A 20,966-nucleotide genomic window follows, 5' to 3' on the forward strand; every position below is an offset into this window, starting at 1 on the left:
AAATAAGAATTCGGAATACAGAATGCCTTATAGCATTGTTGCATACGGTCATACGCATTGGTAAGAAACTAAAATAACCTGCAGTTTCTGCTTGAATTAAAAGCATCATCTTTGTCAGCATAAGAACCATGTCCTCAGTAGAAAAGGTTGTGTCACAAAACTTCATAACTATATTCCTGTGATAAATGATTAAGATAATTTCTCACGCAAGCAATGCTTTAGAGTTCAACACCCATCAAAAGCTAGCCTAGCCACAATCCTGCCTTGGATAACTGGAGATTTAACAGGTAGGTCTTTATATTCTTTGCAATAGCGCAACCAGTGAAATACAACAGCTGACCTTGAAGTTTAGCGATTATAGTACAGAAAGTCCTCTATAGGTCTATGACATAAGAAATGTAGGTGGAAAAGTTAACTAGTTTTCTAGTATATGCATAAGCTACTAACTTTCCTTTGATGCAACCCTCAACTCCCATGCTAAAACAGCATATTCTTATTCAGAATATTTAACAATGATCATGGATATTCCACAGCTGATAGCTCTGAAAGAAAACCTCACCAAGAAGTTGAAGAATCAGGCTGGCATACATGTATCAATAGAAATAGTAATTAGCCACTAATAAGTATTTCAAAGGACTTTATGAAAAAAAAAAAAAAGGAATTTCAAAGGACAGCTATTTATTTAAGTTATCCAATGAATTTCAGTATTCCATCACCTTAGTCCTTATATGAAATGCTACAAGTTTCTAAGAGAAACAACATTCATGTGAGGCCTAATGTAAAAGTCCAAACTACATCCCCAAGGTGAGTACCAAATTATTCCTGCAGAGTACAATTGAATTAGCACACAAATAAATGCTGCCACAGTTCATGCGCCATTGATTTCCACGTTGAGCCCAAAGGGAAAAGCCATTTGTTGTAGGAAGCATTTGATATTAATATTGGACTTAATAAATATTGACTAGTATATATAATAAAGTTGTTTGGTTTATCTAAATCCACTAAAAAGTACAACTAATTAAGAGAGCACAACTTAGGTCTCTAAAATTGTTTTAAGCGGTGACTCTTCACAATGTATAAAACAAAAGAGGATGCCATAAACTAATGTTGGCCTTGTCCTAATCACCCCAACTCTTCTAAGCTAACATTTCCAGATTCCCACCAGCAAATATATAGCAAGCCACTACAATGTCATGTTGTGCAGTCAATAATAAATTGAGAGCGTCCGATGGTGTTGTAGAGCTGGGCATTGGACGCCAACAGACCAGAGCCAAAGGTCCAGTTCCACACTGAGAACCTGAACAAAGAAGCAGATGAATACTTAAGAAAAAGAAGAAGAAGAAGAAGGAAAATGAAGAAACAGCATGGGAATAATAAAAGGGATTCTTTTCTGTTTCAGTTCTAGAGGCACAAAAGAAAGAGCATGTGTACTCTGATTCACAACACATCCCTCTCCCAAAAGGCAAAAAACAAGGCCATTACATTGAGTTTCTAACTATTTTTTCCTTTTTTTAAATGACACTAGTCACACTGAGCTACAGCTGCAGAAGATTGTGTGTGCATGTTTGTTGGGGGTTGGGGGGTGGTGGAAGCGGAACATATTGAATCATCTAAACTTCCATAACAGCAAGAACAAAACTTCATTAACAGATTCACTAGAGGCTATGTAATTCTGCAAAGATAAACTACACTGTTGTGTTATTAAAATATCTGCATGCAAATTAATTTAACATTGGACTGTCAAACAGGCCTTATCCTAATCCTTTCTACCAGTTTGATGTGATCCAGCTACAGCCCGAGTCAGTATCATTAAGAAAGCTTTCATATTCCTAGGTAATAATAGATTTAAGATAACTTTAACTCAGCAACGCCTTGGTATCATTGGAGCTAAAACAAATATTGCAAGGAACAATGTTTTTATCCTTGTAGGCATGAATAAAACAATTGTAACTAAGAATTCTGAAGGAATAGCAGCTATGTGCCCAGAAGCATGCGTCAAGAATATTCAAGCTCCACTAAAAGGCCTAGAGATAATACCAGCCATAGACAAAATGATGCTGAAGCTAATTTTCTTTGCAATAATATTGTATCGTTGAAAGAAATAAATGTAAATTAAAAGTGAACATACAGCCCATACCTGCTTTCCTGATTTTATTCTGATCAATTCCCTCATTTTCTCCACAGCATATACAGAGCAAGCTCGTAATTCCACTTCCTCTTCACTGCCTGAACTTATTTCATTATTGGTCTCAATTATGTTGGCAAGTCTTGAACTGTATTTTAGCACACCAAGCTGCTCAAGCACTGCTGGTACGACATAGTCCGCAAACATAGTGATTGAACCTATGTCATAAAATTCTCCATATCCTTGCCCTTTGAATGCACCCCATAAATCTGCAACAAATATCTGTGCCCTTTTGTACAAGAATACCTGGTGACCTTTGTACACTGAGTGATCTCGAAAGCCTACAACATCATATTGCAACTACCTTAAAAAATAGCCTGCTGTGCCTGAGATACAACAATATAAAACATATGCCCCTGCATGCATGATACATTAAGAATATAGAACAAGAAGTAGTAAGGATACCAGCAAAGTGACGGGTGACAAGAGCAACAAGTTTTGCAGCTGATTTTCCACATAATTCCACAAGATTGGATGCTTTACCCCCAAAGTTTCTTTCCAGTTCAAACCCAACCTAGAAATGAAATTTAATGATTTCAAACAACTAATTTGGCCATAAATCTAGAGAATTGCATGGGGCAAAGCTAACTTCGACTATGGAAAGGTAAGTTTTACCTCATGCAATAGGCGGACTCGTTCATCCTCCAAAGGAAGTGGCCTAGGCCATTTCAACAATTCACGTAACTCAGGACCTGAAACCAAAAGATTGCTCTCATCTTTCTTTCCTATGGAATAGAGAATTCTCAATGAATGTGAAGAATTCCACAGCTGATCTTTCATGCTAAGAACAGAAATGTGTGCAATATAGGAGCATATGTTTTCATAAAAGAAATGAGGAAAAGGCAAAAAAAGGTGATGAAACTTTAAACCATGAACGAGTTCTGTACATGGTGATAAAATTTTTTATCTCACTAAGAACAGAGATATTTGACAAAGCAAAAAGGTTACTTCCTAAGTATTCTACTTCTGGCTTTGCTGACTATACTGAATATGTAAATTCATGCAACACATGAAAAAACTCAACTTGCATAGGTCCTTCCACACTCTTGAATAATGTGTGTGTGTGTGTGTGTAAGCATCACTGACCGGCAACACCACTGACAAATGATGATGTGAAGCATGCTCCTAAGAAGGCAGTTGAGAAAATATTGCCATCTTCATAATTTGCTCTGTTGTCCTGAGCCAACAGCTCAGTATTTATTTCTTCTACATTTTTACTCTATATGTCTATCTAATTAGAGGGAAATTTTGAATGCGTCGCTTTGTCTGTATTCAAGCAAAGGGTTCTACATGCACAACAAAGCCTACAAAGTTCAGATAGCAGGGGGGAAAAAAATACCAGTGTACTTTTGCAGGCGATCGGCATCAAATGCAGATTTGTCATTCTGTAGAGCAGCCTTCAGACCCAATGCTAGATGATCATAATTTAGATCCTTATCTTTAAGCATTGACAAGATCAGAAGAAAAAAGGGAAAAAAAAATGTTAGTGGAGCAAACAAGAAGAACTTGCATGAACAATGGCAAGAAATATATAAAATATATCAGGGGTTTCTACTCAAATTTGGAGGAGTTTATTGCTGTAAGCGAATTGAAATATTTGAGAAGAATGTGGTGAGCAGTAAAAAAAAACCAAATATGAATAGTTTACTTAGTAATTTGCTTCCTATCACTGCACCAGATATACCAAATTACATTCAGTTCCCACTACTGGGGCACATCAATATCAAGTATTGATGTGCGCATACAAAGTGATAAGGGGATCCATCTTCCTACAATACTATTGCATAACTAAAATGCCTACAACATCCACCAACCACGTTCTTCCAGTAATCTTGGAGCTAAGCAGCGGCAAAGTCTTCCAAGCTGTGTAGGGAAATAGTAAGACTTGAATCTAAAGCAGAGGAAAATTAGATACAAACATCTCACATGTTGGAATCCAAAATATCTAAAAACAATTCTTCATTTTCAGAAAATTAAGGATACAGGAACTGTTTATGTAGCGAACCCAGTTAGGAACTTGTAAAAGCAATTCTCTATTCGATGAGAATCCTACGGGATGTCCTGAAAACGGCAAGCCATTTTCTATAAGATTGGACCCAAAATTTTATCCAACAACTTGAAATTGTATCCTAAGCTTTGAAAAATGGATTTGGACGAAATATGCAACACCATACACGATTAAAGCCTCAAAAGAGTGGCTTGAGCTTCTAGGAGAATAGAAATCAATATTTCTTTTGAAACGAAAAAAAAAAAAAGGGAACGGGGACAAATATAGCACGAAAAAAACAAAGGCAATGCTAAAAGAATAAGCAACAAACAAAGTGAAAAATAGAAACAAATAAAGAGATTATATTACCAGGCCAAAAACAAAAATTCATGGCATCCAAGACAAACAGGTATTGAACGGAGAGCGGGCCGTTATCAAAGTAGTGAATCCCCTCGTAATCCCACTCCACTTTAGGAATCGAGCCTTGTATATTCTCTACGACCTTCTCAATCCCTGCATTATTAACACGACTATCTAACAGTAATATTATACCCATAAATAAAAATAAAAATAAAAAGACGAACTTGCATGCATTCGCGAGTAAAACAAAAATAAAAGAGCCCAAGTAATAGACCAGAAGAGTCAACGAGCACGTGAGAGGAGTGAGTAGCAACCCACGCAGAGGTTTCCCTGACATCGTCCATGGCTGTGGCTGTGGCTGTGGTTCAAATGAGAGGGTCCGACCTGTGAGTTCTTGTCTTTAAACCCTAAATGGGATTTCATAAACTGACAGACAACGTGTGTGTGTGTGTGTGTGTGTGTGTGTGTATATAGTAGAACAACAAATGGAAGCTACAGAGTAGAATTAGGAAAGCCAATTTGTAAGATAATTCGAAGTTTCCCGCTATAGTGTGCTACAGTTTGTATGTTGACCACCGCCCCGTGAGTGTGGAGTGGATTTGGGGTTGGATTGGGCCCACCCCATCACACCCCAGTCTTCAACCACACAAATATACAAAGCCTCTCTCAACTCTCATGTGTAAATGCAGTGGCCAATTGCCACCTTTTTTGGCCTGATAAAGTTATCCGAAAAGGCTCATTGTCACAGTCAGTCAATGGTATTTGCGGCTGCCTTTTTGACTCAATTAATTTAATCTATAAAATAAAAATTAACTAAGCGTCGGCCATCCGTCCGTAGTAGCAGTCGTTTGTTTTACGTGTCAGGTGAGACATTTCTTTTCTATTTTTTGTCAAATTGGGGACGAGCTGGGTCTGAGCGATGGAATTGGACAGGCTTTTGTCGCGTCCATTGGGGGACAAGGCCCACTAATGCATGTGCCTCGCTGCCTCTAGGCATTATTACAATTGGCCGTATTATTTATATTCCCCTTTTGTAGGTGAAGCCACCGGTGATTACCTAATAATATTTTGCCGAACACTTTGATAAATTATTGATGGAATGAAAACACCTAATTCACTTTATTTATTTTTATTATATTAAATTTTATGTAATCAGCAGTGCTATGTCACTTGAATTTGTACAAAATAATTTTACAATTCTAGTATTATTTTTAAAATAAAAAGAGGAATAACAGTAATACTATAATTACAAACTTTGTGAAAACTAAAGATGACAAAAATTCTGGTGAGAGTAGGAAATTGATATGCTTGGACCACTTTTTGAACTTAATTTTACCCTGTTTAAAAATTAGAATCGATTCGGGATTTTTTTTCCCACCACAACCCATTTGATTTTTTTTACTGTTAAAAATTATTTACAATGCTGCTCTCTTACCGCTGTTTTTTTTTTTATAAGGTTAAGAAAATAAAACATGTGGTTCGTAGAATGTTTTATCTAACCAATGTTGTTATATCATGTTAATTTGTGGCCCTAACATATCAGTCAACATTTGTTGATATTCACTGTGTTAACAGACCAAAAGCTTTTCTCATTTCTTTTCGAATGAATTGGATTGGGTTTTGGGTTGATCATATTGGAAAAAAGATAATTCGAACTCAATCCAACGTCATAATTTAATCAAATTCATATTCGGATCGGTTAATAAATTCAGATCAAATAGGGTTATCATTATTTTATCAAATTTTGATAGGTAGCTGCTTCGTCTCTTTAAACATTTCGATTTCTCCTTATTTCTTTTTAAACAATTATAATTACATTTTTAATTTTAATGTGAGACAGTCAGAGTTTTAATTGGCTAAAATCATATTGGACCATTCATCTACATCTGGTCTGAGCTTGAAATTTTCAGACCGAAACGGATTATTTACCCACCCCCAGTTCCAACAAAAGTAGGAGGCACAATGATTTTGTATGCCCCAAAAATGGACAACACTAAATTAAAAATCCGAAACAATAAAGTGATAGATCAAACAATTTATGTTTCTTTAATTGAGTTTTCATGTAGACGCTGGATTTGCCATTTTACTTATTCGTGTAATGATTAGAAAGGTGGGCCAATTGCGCACAAACACGATTAATAATATTTCATTGGATTAATGTGGATACAAAGTGGAATGAAAATTGGCTAAAAGGAGAAAATAGAAATGAGCCGCCCACATTTGTTGGATGAATGCAACAAAAATTGTAAGTTTCCGTGGTTCCTACTAAGGATACAATCTCAACAGAACTTTGTCCTTAAAAAAGAAAAAGAAAAAGGCTTCAGCACAAATTGGGAGAAAGTCATGATTTTAATTTTTACAAGTTGGTTGAATTGGTTTGAATAATAATGAAAATTTTATTTTGTAGAAGTAGCTCAATGATTTTTTATTTTATTGAGAAGTAGTAACTGAATTGAAAGGTCTACCCTCACAGTTAAGTATGATTGTGAGAGTAGTGGTTTGAATGCTCATGAACTCAATTTTCCTCAATTACACATAATTGTGTAGAGTTAATTTATAAGTTTTATTGAGAGTTATTTATCTGGACATGTATTTAATGAAATCTAATGTAATAATGTAAGTTCCGGTTATATATTTAATGTAATATAATAATTTGATGTATAATCAATATTAATTGATACTAAAAAAGAGATAGAAAAACGTTTTAGTAATTAGATTTTCAATTGAGAAGAGATTATTTACTTCATGGAGGTTTCTTGCTTGAATAGACAATGCTTTATACATTGACATTAATTTAATTAAACTTTTTATTGAAACAGCTCAGCATTATTAGAGGCGGCAAAATTACCCGCCCAGTCTGGACCCGGACCGTATTCGGACGTTGTGGGCCGGGTATTATTCTGCCCGGGTATGAAGTCGGGTCGGTCTTGGGCATCACTTGATAAATCTGGAATCTGGATTTTATTAAAAAAATATTATAAAATACATATTATTTTAAATATTTATATTTATTTGACTCATTTATTAAACATATATAAAGTTTTAAATACTTAAAGTTTATATTTTCATGTCAAATTTTATTAAATTAAATTTAAAACTTATAAAATTACCAAAAAATAAAAAATATATACACATATAATATTAAAAAATATAAAATTCGGATATCCAGATTAAAACCCGATCCAAACTTAGATCCGGACCGATTGCATCCGGGTAGGATCCGGTCATTGCAATACCCGGCCTGAGGTTTTGCCATCCCTAAGCATTATCAGGACGACTAGCAAGGCCTACAGTAATACGACGTCGTTTAAACAGGACTGATTTAAAAAAGAAAAAGGGGAAAAAGCAAAAAAAGGGGGAAAGGAAAAAGAAAAAAAAAACAATAAACATGATTGAAATAAAAATCGATTCCCCGTTCCGGCTAACACTCTTTTTGGGTAAATAGATGGCCATAAGGCCTTTCCAGTTCACAATCCATCGCAACAACTACAAAAACACAACTCTCTTTTCATCTTTCTTTGCCATTTCATCAAACACATCATCGTCAAGAACAACATCGGTGTCAAAGATTCTCTTTTCTCCATTATCTCAATCTTCTCGTATATTCACCCCTTTCGGCACTCTTCGCGGACTCGCCTCCAGCGCGTCTCTATCCCACGCGCGACACCAACATCAACGGTTAAGGCAGTTGGCCACGCCGCCGGACACGCTGGCTCAAAAGATCGGAAAATCGGTTCGGCGCTCAGGCGCGCCCTCCAAAGCTAGGGTTTATTCCGATATTAATGTGGTTCGCCCCAGAGAGTACTGGGACTACGAGTCCCTCACCGTTCAGTGGGGGTAACATGGTTTTTTTCTCTATATATTAGTTATTCTCATCTATTTTGCTCTAGTTTCATTTGCTTTATGCCTTAGGGTTTCTGTTTCACGGGAGAATTACTAAAAAATTATTGTTTAGCTGATAGGGAGTATATTATCTCCTTGCATTAAAAATGCTAGTTTTATCATTGCAAGCTATAAATTATAAATATTTTTGTATCGTTTAGTTTCTTGACATGTTTCGGGGGCATGTAATGGTTATTTATTGGTGTGTTTGGTTTATTAATAGGGAGCAGGATGATTACGAGGTGGTGAGAAAGGTTGGGAGGGGGAAATATAGTGAAGTGTTTGAAGGCGTGCACTGCACTGATAATGAAAAGTGTATTATTAAGATTCTTAAGCCTGTTAAGAAGAAGAAGGTAAGTTTCGACGTGGGAAATATGTTTGTTATTTCTAAGTTTTATTTTGCTTTTTTTCATTATATGCACGTGTTTCTAGATATTTAGTTTTTGTGGATGGAATCACGTCAGTTGCTGAAGAATGTGAGAATTGAAAGTTATGTTGGTAGGCACATGTATTCCTGGAAGAGTTTTGAATTAGAATGTGTATTTTGAGAACTTCTTTATTCATTGGAATGTTATACTACTGAGGAGAGCGTTGATTAAATTGTTGTGCTTATGTTAAAATGGAAAAGTTTTTATTCTATTTTATTATACATGCATGTATGCATAGCGAACAGATACTCTTTAGTTGAATCTGTATTGAAAACTATGGTTGGTTATGCAAGCTTTGTTTTTGCCCTCCATTTCCATGGGGAACTTCTTATGTTTCTGGTCTGAAGAAATTCAGATTGTGTTAACTATGCTTGTGAAGCTTGTGATTTATGGCTTAGCTTGAAATTGGAAAGCCTGACATTGTTTTTCTTGTCAAATGCAGATTAAGAGGGAGATAAAAATACTTCAGAATCTTTGTGGTGGACCGAATATTATCAAGTTGCTTGATATTGTACGAGACCAGCAATCAAAGACCCCAAGTCTTATATTTGAACATGTGAATAATACAGATTTTAAAGTGCTTTATCCAACACTCTCGGACTATGATGTTCGGTATTACATCTATGAACTTCTAAAGGCAAGTGAAACACTAGTTTGTTTTTCAATTGATAGCTTGAAGAGGTTGCAAACCTTATATTATACAATCATTTATACTTCTTCATCACAACATATATACATATACATTCAAGAATTGTCTAGTGCGGACAGAGCTAAAATATGAAGAAAACACAATCTCCAATGTAGTGTTTTTTGGATTTATATCATTAGAGTTATCATTATTCTTTTTCTTTTACTCCCCGCATGTGTGTGTGCGTGTCTGTGTGGCCATTTGTATTCATTTTTATTCAGTTGGCTAGGTTAGAATTTCCATCTGTACGTTTTTCAACTATTTGCTTTTCTTTTCTTGTTTTCTATCGATGGCCAGAGTGTAATGGAAAATTTTGATGAGCTTTTTTGCATTTGTATTTGGTATGAAATATATAGGAAAGAGTTTTAGTTCTTTCAGTGAGGTGAAAGAAACACATTGGTTTTTTTATCCTTCAAACATGCAGTTCAACATAATAGTTCATATTCTTCGTTGAATGATTTATAAAACAAGGGGGAAAAACACAAAAATACACCATTCTTTCAAGAGTTTCATTCTCCATTAAATTTTTAGTGAAGACACATTGAAGCGTTTCTTGTCTCAAAGAAATTCTAGCGACAATTGGAGAAATTATATTCTAGGAGCAAAACAAAAGTCAATATATTCTGTTAATGCATGGTTATGTTCATCTATGGGAATGCTTGATTACGTTCTTCTATGGGAATTGAATGGTGATCTTGTCCTGATATTACTCTGGATGCCGAGCTTGGACTCATTTTTTGGGAAATATTAACGAGTGTAATTTTGTTGGAGAGTTGTGAGATGGATCTTAAATTGTACTCCAGTCTGGATGTGCTTTCTTTTCTTTCCTTTTTCCTTTTTTTTTTTCACTATCCTTTACATTCTACATGCAACGATGATTTATAACTATGTCAATAACTACGGTTCATTTGCTTATTTCAAGTATTCTCACCAATATATAGGTAGGTCGGTCCTGCGTTTATGTTTCTTTGAATACGTTGGTTTTGAACTTTGACATTCTTTAATGTTTCGTTAAACATATCATCGTTTTGGGAGGATTGCTGTGCTCTCTATATGTCTTTAGGAACACGTTCTTCATAAAGAAAGAGTTAGGTTTTCCATTTGGGGGAATCATTCAAGTGTTAAATTGCAAACCATTTATCTATACTTGAAGGAAGCAGACATATTTGCATGACAGATCTCTTAGATTTGAGGTCTGCTAGTCTCGTCTGGAAGTTTGTTGGATTTTGTGATTGCAAGATGCTGTGCTGTTTGAAATTATAAGAAAGAAAATTGACTCTTGTGCATGCACTTATGAGTTTTCTGTATACCTTGTCTTCTGATATATGGATTGCTGGGTGTGGGATGTTATATGTTTAAATCACTGTCCTTTAATGTTGTTTGTGATCTTTAGAAATGCATTTGTTCTTTATTTGATAACAACCTTGATCCGCAGGCATTGGATTACTGCCACTCACAAGGCATAATGCATCGAGATGTGAAGCCCCATAATGTGATGATTGATCATGAGCAAAGGAAACTTCGTCTTATAGATTGGGGTCTTGCAGAGTTTTATCATCCTGGCAAAGAATATAATGTTCGTGTTGCTTCAAGGTTGAGGTTTCTTCCCTCCCAATATATAAATTGTTTCACTTCTACAGGTGCTATTATTTGAGTATCTGTTTTTTCATCTGATTGTTCATTTGTCGAAGACATTATAGCATCTAAAAATTGCCAGATAATTGTAACTTCGCCTGGTCTGATTTTAACTATTTGTTACTTGGGTTGGCTTTGGGAATTGATTTAACTTATCATTGGCAGTGGATTGGTTGGACGATTGATTGCCGATTAATATTGTATTAAGAAAATTGTAGTTGGAGGAATGAATGACGTTTGTCTATAATGTCTGAGAAACTAGTTCTTGGTTTTTCATTTTGGGTATTATCGTAGAATTACCGTGGACTGGACTTCTTGTTGTCCACTGCTGTGACACTTTGAAATTCAGGCATATACGTGAAACAAACTTATTACTAAGTTTAGGGGAAAAAAGACAGAACACATAATTTGTTAGTTGATAAATCATTTGGTTTGAATAATTCCTAAGAAAGAACAATGGGTTTTGATTATCTGTCCTTGCCCAAGGATACACAACTACTATTGTATCAACTTTGACAGATTTTCCTTTTACTCTGAATTTCATTGCTGCAAAGAATGTCTGTTATTGAGTGTAATGGGATAATGTTGGATTCATATGTTTCTGTAATCAAAATTTCAGGATTAATCGAGAATAGTTGTGTCCATAGAAAAGAAAGACAAAGGAATAATTTGCTAACTTCCAGAATAATCTAAAATGTGCATTTTTTTAATGGAAAAAATTGGGTAGATGAGGACAATGAATTCGAAAATGAATAAATGTATCTTAAAAGAATTATGTCTCAAGTACAGTTATAGATGTCAAAGCAAATCATAGTTGATCTTGAATCTAGGAAATAAGTATCATACCACTGAAAACCAGGCCAAATTTATGAATAAAATGAAATAACTAATATCCCAAAATTTAGACGCAAAACCCGTATAACATGTTAGTCTGCTAGGAATAGAGAAAAGGTGGGCCTCTTTGTTTGCTCTTCTGTTTGTTTGGGAGGTGGGAGGTGTTGGTCGTCATATGTTCTTGCTGTTTAGCTCCAAAATTGATTTGTCCTTGTATTCAATGTATGATGTTAAAGTGGTTGGCATCTGAAAGTGAAGGGTCATTTCTGAGAATTTACTGCAAACTAATGTCATTCCTCTTTCCATCCTTGGTTGCAGATACTTTAAAGGTCCTGAGCTTCTTGTTGATCTGCAAGATTATGATTATTCTTTAGACTTATGGAGTCTTGGTTGTATGTTTGCTGGAATGGTAAGTGTTTCTCCGTCAGTACTTTTTTATGTCAGTGGGCTGGGTCATTCCTGTCTCAATACTTGGTTTTTGAGAACATGTAGCATTCCTTTTTTTCCTCTGAATCTCCTCATTCCCATTTGTGGTGTGTATGCAAGTGGGCTTGGACATATCTTCTCTGTGTCAAGTCCCAAAACTATATTGCCACCGACACTGTGATTATTGAGTGCCAGCTAATGGACATGTTTTTGTGTGAGGCTTTCTTAAGTGGTCGCAACAGATTTTGTCCAGAAATTAGCATCTTATTAGATATATGGGTAGAATATCTTCTTGGACATGCCATAGATGAGTGATCTTGATCTACTTGCATATTCATCCATTGGGTGGCAGATGGCGAGCAGGATCAAAATTTCATATAACGTCAAGGTTTCTGATGCTTATTATTGAGGCTTGTGTTGTACAGATATTTCGTAAGGAGCCTTTCTTCTATGGGCATGATAATTATGATCAGTTGGTCAAAATTGCCAAGGTATGTGGTCTTATGCGGAATAAACTAAGAGTTGAGCAGATCTGTAATGCATTTTGCACATATTGTTCCAATTAAGAGATATTTTTCTCCCTTAGATATTCGATTATCTAGAAGAGTCTATCAATTGTTTTGTTTTCAGCTGATGCACACTATTAAATGAATGTGAGTTCCCTATAAAAAGAGAAGAAAAAAAAAAAAGATGTATAATACCGTCTATCAGCATGTGACACTAGCAAGTCCTGAGTTGGAATTCTTTCTTGCTTATTTGTTTATTTATTTTTTGGGTCATGTTCTGTGGCAGGTGCTTGGGACAGATGAGTTAAATGCATACCTGAATAAGTACCATATAGAGCTAGATCCGCATCTTGCAGCTCTCGTGGGAAGGTTGGTGATATTATCGTACTTCTTTCAATTTTTTATTTTTTTTAATTATTATTTTTGCCTCAAAACCTGTAATTTTTTACTGAGAAACTTCTTGGTACAGGCACAGCCGGAAACCATGGTCAAAGTTCATTAATGTGGAGAATCAGCATTTGGCAGTTCCTGAGGTAGAATTCTTAGTCATTTGCAGTTGATGCTTTTTGCAATTCTAAAGATACATTTTAATTTATATATTTTCTTTTGGGAGGCTGTTGATTTTCTTGACAAGTTGCTGCGATATGATCACCAAGAAAGGCCGACAGCAAAAGAAGCAATGGTAAGTCAATGGTCTTTACCTGTCAAAACTCTAAACTTGTACAAAACTGTTGACATCCCTCTTGTGCATATTTTGCCCATAATTCTTTTGTTTTGGTTGCTCATACAATATTTTGTTGTAATTAAACCACCTTTCTGTTTTGCAGGCCCATCCTTATTTCTTCCCGATAAGAAATGCAGAAAGCAGCAGAAGTCGTTCATAGCATATTCAATTTCGGATGCTGTTAAGATCAACATCTTCACGGTGCACAGTGACCTTGCTACTTTGTCTGTCCGATCCTTCAATAGTGGTGGTTTCTTAGTTTTCAGCTGTTGCAAACTATCGGATACCAGCTCCTCATCTTCCATTTTTCTTCATTTTAAGCTTTTCTTTTGACTTTTAGAAACTTACCTTATATTTGCGGGTAATCTCATTTATGTGTGCTCCAACTTTGTGAATCGTCTTATTGATCTGATTTCTACGAAAGGTAGCGTGGATTTGTGTCCTACATTTTTCCATGGCCAAATGGAAAAGAAATATTTTTCTTACCCTTTTTATGCTATTATTTACTTGAGAAATGGCTTAAATATGTAATCCTCATTTTCATTTCCTTTTAAAAACACTGAAATTTTGTAACCCGACGAATCAAATTCAGTAGTTAATTAAAATTCCAAACGCTTTTTTACCAGTTTATTTGAATTTGATGATGTTGAGGAGACGGTGGAATCCACTGTTATTTTTTCGAGGTTCTTCTCTGCGAACTGGACTATGTTATGACTCGCTGATCCCTCTTTTGTTTTTGTTCATTGTCTCTTGTTTGTTTGTTGAATAAAACTCATTTTCTTATTGTATAAATAATTTCGAAAGTCATCCTGTTTTCTACTAACTACTGTTTGATCAAGTATGGATATTTGTTACGATATAATTTCATACGGCCAGTCCTCTCGTTTTCTCTGAAAACCCGAGAATGGAAGATGAATAGAGTCTTTATGACTCTTGTTTTTACCTACTAGTTGGGTTCTTTATTTTAAGTATGTTCATTGTCTGTGCAAAATCAAAGCCTCGATGGCTTATTTGAGGCGGTTTCTTTAAATAATATTGCATTAAATAGAGAGGGGGAGGGGCTGCTGAGTAAAACTTCTGAGATCCAAAATGGATACAGAAGAGTTGATTCGCAAGTGCAAAGCCATAACTTTGAAAGGTGGGGAGGAAGGGAAAGTATCCTTCAAGAGTGAAATGAAGTCAAAAGGAGAAAAGATAGTTGCAGGGTGTTTAGTAGGTAAAGTGCTGACAAGTAGAAATGTTAATAAAGAAGGATTGAAGATAGCGATGCAACAGGCATGGCAAACAATCAGGGAAGTGAAGATTGATGCCATGGGAGAAAATATCTTCATATTTAGATTTGCAGCAGAAACCGACAAGAGGAGAGCAAGTGCAGGTGGCCCCTAGCATTTTAATGGTGCACTTATTATATTCACAGAACCAACCGGTATTGGAGAGGTGTCAAAACAATCCTTTACCAATGCATCATTCTGGGTGCAACTAAAAAATGTACCCATTGTGTATGGATAAGGGAACAATTTCAGAGCTGGGAGCAGCCATAGGAAGAGTAGAAGAAGTCTGGACAGATGCAAATGGAGAATGCACTGGGGAAATTATCCGGCTTAGAATATTTATTGATATTACTAAGCCTCTAATGACTCTCTTATCGCTTGAACAAGAAGATGGTGAAGAAGATGCTGTCCCAATTACAATCCAATATGAAAAGCTGCCTGATTTTTGCTATTGTTGTGGCTGCATTGGTCATCAGTACAGAGAATGCACAAAGTTTAAAAACCAAGCTAAAGAGGAGTTACTGTATGGGCCATGGATTAAAGCCACAACTATGGTGGACAAACTGAAGCAACACAGGGGCAAAGAAAGATGGAATATAACCACAAACAAGCAAAAACCAGAATCCTCATCAAATCAAATTCCAGTAGGCATTACAGAAATGCAAGGCCAAAATGCTACAGACAGACCGGGTCAAGAAGACGGGTTGAATCCGACCCGAAAATCCAAAGCAGCAGAGATGCATTCAATGCAAGAAGGGGGTTTCTCGAGACTGGTAGACAAAAATGGGCAAACACCTGAAGACGTAACTAGTACGGAAAAAATTGCTAGGCAGCAGGAGCTAGAAGAGGTAAAGGGGAAAGAAGGAAAACTGCTGAAGGACAGTCAAAAGCTCAGTGCAGAACATGAAGAGGAAAACGGAAAAAAAAAGAGGGAAAAATGAGCGGGAAAAAATAGAAACCAGGGGGTATTCTCAAAGTATGCCACTGCATCAAGCCTTAGACAAGGCCTCGGCCCATACTGAAGTCGTGATGGAGGAATATGTAAATGGACCAGAGCCTCTTAAAGCTAAGCCCAAAGCCAAAAAATGGAAAGCTCAAGCTAGAATTAATATCCCAAGAGTGTTTTCAAAACACGGCTCTTTGTTAGTAAAAAGACTAGCAAGCGAAGAAAAGTGGCCAAGCTCAGAAGCAAAAAAGAAAAAAGATGGATAGCTCATTTACAAAATCCCCACCTGCATTTCCAGCAGCAGAGCAAATACTAAAGTGGGAGTTCACAGACAGAGAAGATGAAAGAGATATGGAAATGGCAGTCGGGAACCTTGAAAGCTCAACGGCGGAGGCTGGTGACCAGCCCCGCCGACAACCATGAGAGTCCTAAGCTGGAACGTTCGGGGTTTGGGGACGGACTGAATGTTCCGTGAAGCAAAAAATATTCTCCAAAGATACAAACCACATATAGTTTTCTTTTGTGAGACAAAGTTGGAGCCGAAACGAATGAGAAGAATTAGTGAAAGTTTGAATTTTGAAAACTGCTTTGAAGTTGGTAGAGAAGGTATGGGAGGTGGACTGGCATTATTGTGGAGTTCGGAAGTCACGGTACACATTCAGTCATATAGCAAGCACTAGGGGTGGGCACGGTTCGGTTCGATTCGAAATTAAGTAGAACCGATTTAAATCGGTTATTTTATAAAAAGAACCGAATAAGAACCGAACTAAAAAAGAACCGAACTCAAACGGTTCTTTTCGGTTCAGTTCGGTTCGGTTCGATTTTTTCGGTTCTGGGCCTATTGGGCCTATTTTGAATTTTCAAATTTTTAGCCCATTGGGCTTCATAAATGTAATAATTTTTTTCAACAAGTTCACCCTAATTTCATTATAAATATTAACAATAAATACAAAGTATTCAAAACACATTTTATCAATAATATCTTACTAGCTATTAATAAATAATTAAATAAACAATCTATATAATAAGATGCTAGTTTAAAAAAAAATAAAGAAAACTTACTGGTAAGCAACATCAATCAACTATCATTTACTCTTCAGCTACTTGCTGTTGTTCTTGAGACTGCATTGGCCTAAAAAATTCTTCAAGAAATTGAAATTTACGAAATTTATGAAATTGTTTTATATTTTATTTTAGGGTTTATTTTGGGAAATAAAAATTTACGAAATTGTAACACTAACATATATATATACTCTGATTGTGTGTATGCAAGTTTATGTTAGTTATCTTACACAATTAGTTAAAATTTAACACATTTAATTTAATAAAATTTAAAAATAATTCGGTTTTTCGGTTTGGTTTTTCGGTTCAGTTAAATGAACCGAATACCGAACCGACATTTCGGTTTTTTTATAAATTGTATCGTTTGGTTTTTTTTAAAAAAAAAACCGTACCGAATTAGAAAAAATCATCGGTTCGGTTCGGTTTTTTTAAGACTACGGTTTTTTTGCCCACCCCTAGCAAGCACCATATTGACTCAGTGGTGTATGCAGAAAATGGCAGCTATTGGAGGTGCACAGGAGTCTATGGACACCCAGTGGCAGGACAAAAGTATCATACATGGACTCTATTGAAAAGGTTAGCAAGCTTTTCCTCATTACCATGGTTGTGCTTCGGTGATTTCAATGAAATTATACTGCCAAACGAAAAAAAAAAGAGGGAACAATAGGGATATTACGCTAATGTATGAGTTTAGAGAGGCAATTAGAGAATGCGACTTGAGGGATATGGGATGGAAAGGGATGCCTTTTACTTGGTCGAATAAGAGATATGAAGCTGGATTAATTGAAGAACGGTTAGTCCGTTTCCTGTGCAATAAATCTTGGAGTAGCCTTTTTCATGAAAATGCAACAGAAACAGTGGTAACATGGACGTCAGACCACAACCCAATTCTAATGGATTTTGAGGAGAAGGGCAGAAGAATAAGGTATGAGCGGAGATCTACCAGCCGTACTCATTATGAAGACTCTTGGAGCTCATATGATCAATGCAAGCAAATTGTGAAAAGAGAGTGGTCAGACCAAAGAAAATAGAGTAGTGCAAATGCAATTGAGAGTTTTAAAAAAGCGGTGAAAGATTCAATGGCTTATCTAAAGCTTTGGAGTAAGGATGAATTTGGAGGCCGCAAAAAGAAACTGGAGATGCTGATGGGAGAACTAAAGAATATGCAATTACAGGGCTTGCAGTATGGGGATGGGAAAAAGATTCAAGACATCGAAAGACAAATTGATGGTTTTCTTGTTGATGAGGAAATTTACTGGAAACAGAGGTCTAGAGCCGATTGGTTAAGAGAGGGGGATAAAAATACGAAATTTTTTCATGCGAAAGCATCTTTTAGAAAGAGGAAAAACAAGATATGAGGGATTTTAAATGAGCAAGACGAATGGACAGAGGAAGCTGCAGATGTAGAAAAAATCTTATGTGATTACTTTGCAAACCTATACACATCAACAAAGCCATCGCAACAACAAATTGATGCAGCCTTGCAGGGGATGCCAAAGCGAGTGACAGAAGAGATGAACGAGGAGCTAAACAAACCTTTTACGGAAGATGAGGTCTCAGCAGCCCTAGCTCAAATGTGTCCTACCAAAGCACCATGCCCTGATGGTCTCCCAGCAGCCTTTTTTCAAAAGCACTGGCAATCCGTGAGTAGAGGAGTCTTGACAACCAGCCTGCACATATTAAATGAGGGAGGTACCATAGCTTCAGTTAATCATACATATATTGCATTGATTCCAAAAGTTGAGAAGCCTAAGAAAGTAGCTGAATTTCGGCCAATTAGCTTATGTAATGTTATATACAGAATTGTAGCAAAAACAATAGCTAATAGGCTGAAACAAGTTTTGCATAATATTATCTCACCCACTCAAAGTGCATTCATTCCAAAGAGACTCATATCTGATAACGTCATCATCGGCTATGAATGCCTTCACAAAATAAGGCATAGTAAAAGCAAAAAACATGGCTTAGTAGCTTTGAAGTTAGATATCAGTAAGGCATATGATAAGGTAGAGTGTGATTTTTTAAGGAATACTATGCACAACTTAGGCTTCTCTAGAAAGTGGGTGGAGCTGGTTATGAGATGTGTAACAACCTCCTCTTTTTCCATTTTGATAAATGGGGTAGCTAAAGGCTTGATTTACCCCCAACGAGGATTGAGGCAAGGCTGTCCTCTATCACCATATTTGTTTATCCTCTGTGCAGAGATTTTTTCCAACTTACTGGCGCAAGCAGAATCAAAGCAACTCATTCATGGATTAAAGTTCAGCAGTCAATTATCCATCTTACACCTCCTTTTTGCAGACGATAGCCTCATCTTTACAAGGGCCACCACTGAAGATTGCATCAACTTGGAAGCCATTTTTGAGTGTTATGCTATAGCATCAGGCCAAATCTTTAATTTTGATAAGTCTTCAATATTCTTTAGTGTAAACACACCTGCAGCTCAAGTAGCTGCAATAAAAAACATCTTTGATCTTCAAGTTGTTTCCAGGCATGCAAAATATCTTGGGCTGCCAGCTATGGTGGGAAGGAAGAAGGTGACCTTTTTCAATGACATCAAGTTACGAGTCTTAAACAAAATCTCCAACTAGAACAGTAAATTATTCTCCAGTGGGGGAAAGGAAGTGCTCATCAAAGCCATAGCCCAAGCAATTCCAGCCTATGCTATGAGCGTTTTCAGGTTCCCTATAGGCCTATGTACAGTTATTCAGAAAGCAATTGCTGAATTTTGGTAGGGATCCAAGAAAGAGAAGAGACGCATTCATTGGGCGAAGTGGGACAGATTGTGTAAAGCGAAAGGAATGGGTGGAATGTGGTTTAGGGATTTAACTTGTTTCAACCAAGCCTTAGTGGCAAAACAAGGATGGAGAGTAATTCATTTCCCTGAATCCTTAATGGCGAGAGTTTTACAAGTAAGATACTTTAAGAACTCAAGCTTCATGCAAGCTAAACTCGGATCAAACCCCTCATTCATCTGGAGAAGCATGTTATGGGGACGTCAAGTGCTTCAGAATGGGATGCGCTGGAGAATAGGATGTGGGCAGCAAGTGAAGATATACCAGAGCAGATGGATCCCTAGACCGACCTCCTTCAAAATTTTTTCCAGAACAACCTTACCTGTATAAGCTACTGTCTCAACCTTGATTGACAAAGAGCATAAATGGAATGAAAACTTGATTAAGCAGCATTTTGATCATGAAGATGCAGACAAAATTCTAAAGATCCCTCTCCCAAGAGCCCCTGAACCAGATCAGATGATATGGGCTTATGACAAGCAAGGGAGATATGCTGTTAAAAGTGGATACCAGATCGTAATGAGTTTAAAATTTAAAGACCAACCGAGCTCCTCAACAGCCAGCCCAACAGAATGGAATGCAATATGGAAGTTGGAAATTCCGGAAAAAGTGAAGGTGTTTATGTGGAGAGCAACCCAAGACTTATTGCCTACGGCGGGAAACTTATGGAAGAAGAAAACTTTGCAAGATCCATGGTGCCAAAGGTGTGGAAAGAAAGGTGAAAACGTTTTTCATGCGCTTATAAAGTGCAAGTTATCCCAAAAGGTGTGGAATTAGACCAAGTTCAAAGAGGATATAGAGGGCATGGAGAACCAAGATATGTTCATTGCCATGAAAGCTATAGCAGAGAAGCGAAACACAAGAGATGTGGCTTTGTTTGTGTCTCTATGTTGGGCTATTTGGCACTCAAGAAACCTCTTCATTTTTTAAAGAAGAAAAGAGGATCCCCGACTTCCAGTGGCCAGAGCTGAAGCAACAATTGAAGTGTACAGAAAAGTCAAAGTTCCCCAGATGCAGGCAGAGGGTAGACAAAAGTCCAACAATGAACAAACATGGAAGCCTCCCCCTGAAGGGTATGTTAAGGTAAATACGGATGCTGCAATTTATATGAAAGAGCAAAAGGTGGGGCTTGGGATCATAATTAGAGATTTAAAGGGAGACTTTGTGGCAGCTGCTATGAAAACGTCCAAATTCATTGACAACATAGCCTATGCAGAAGCTGAAGCAATGCACTTGG

The 20,966-nt window shown here is 36.6% G+C and overlaps 3 protein-coding genes across 4 annotated transcripts; 2 read left to right on the forward strand and 1 right to left on the reverse strand.

The window, feature by feature from the left end:
* Positions 1–912: 912 nt before the first annotated feature.
* LOC102609044 (uncharacterized) lies at positions 913–5,183 on the reverse strand. 2 transcript variants are annotated; one of them, XM_052443906.1, is made up of 7 exons: positions 4,807–5,183; positions 4,542–4,685; positions 3,525–3,623; positions 2,801–2,910; positions 2,591–2,699; positions 2,138–2,466; positions 913–1,297 (listed from the first exon to the last, which is right to left on the reverse strand). In XM_052443906.1, the coding sequence occupies exons 1-7, from the start codon at positions 4,874–4,876 to the stop codon at positions 1,205–1,207; spliced, it is 954 nt and encodes a 317-aa protein (XP_052299866.1). In that variant the 5' UTR covers positions 4,877–5,183; the 3' UTR covers positions 913–1,204. The 2 variants fall into 2 exon arrangements, with proteins under 2 accessions (XP_052299866.1, XP_006466479.2); XM_006466416.4 differs by having other exon boundaries at positions 2,801–2,877; positions 4,807–5,179.
* Positions 5,184–7,894: 2,711 nt separating this feature from the next.
* On the forward strand, positions 7,895–14,140 carry LOC102608753 (casein kinase II subunit alpha-2-like). The gene is made up of 10 exons (XM_006466415.4): positions 7,895–8,369; positions 8,638–8,767; positions 9,285–9,479; positions 10,966–11,123; positions 12,318–12,408; positions 12,851–12,916; positions 13,218–13,300; positions 13,401–13,464; positions 13,545–13,613; positions 13,759–14,140. The coding sequence occupies exons 1-10, from the start codon at positions 7,978–7,980 to the stop codon at positions 13,813–13,815; spliced, it is 1,305 nt and encodes a 434-aa protein (XP_006466478.2). The 5' UTR covers positions 7,895–7,977; the 3' UTR covers positions 13,816–14,140.
* A 3,474-nt stretch (positions 14,141–17,614) lies between these two features.
* LOC127903737 (uncharacterized) lies at positions 17,615–17,965 on the forward strand. Its single transcript, XM_052444415.1, has one exon. It carries the CDS (start codon positions 17,615–17,617, stop codon positions 17,963–17,965), a length of 351 nt encoding a protein of 116 aa, XP_052300375.1.
* The last annotated feature ends 3,001 nt before the right edge of the window (positions 17,966–20,966 follow it).

Source organism: Citrus sinensis, chromosome 7 (genome assembly GCF_022201045.2).
Source record: "Citrus sinensis cultivar Valencia sweet orange chromosome 7, DVS_A1.0, whole genome shotgun sequence".
Taxonomy (NCBI): Eukaryota; Viridiplantae; Streptophyta; class Magnoliopsida; order Sapindales; family Rutaceae; genus Citrus; species Citrus sinensis.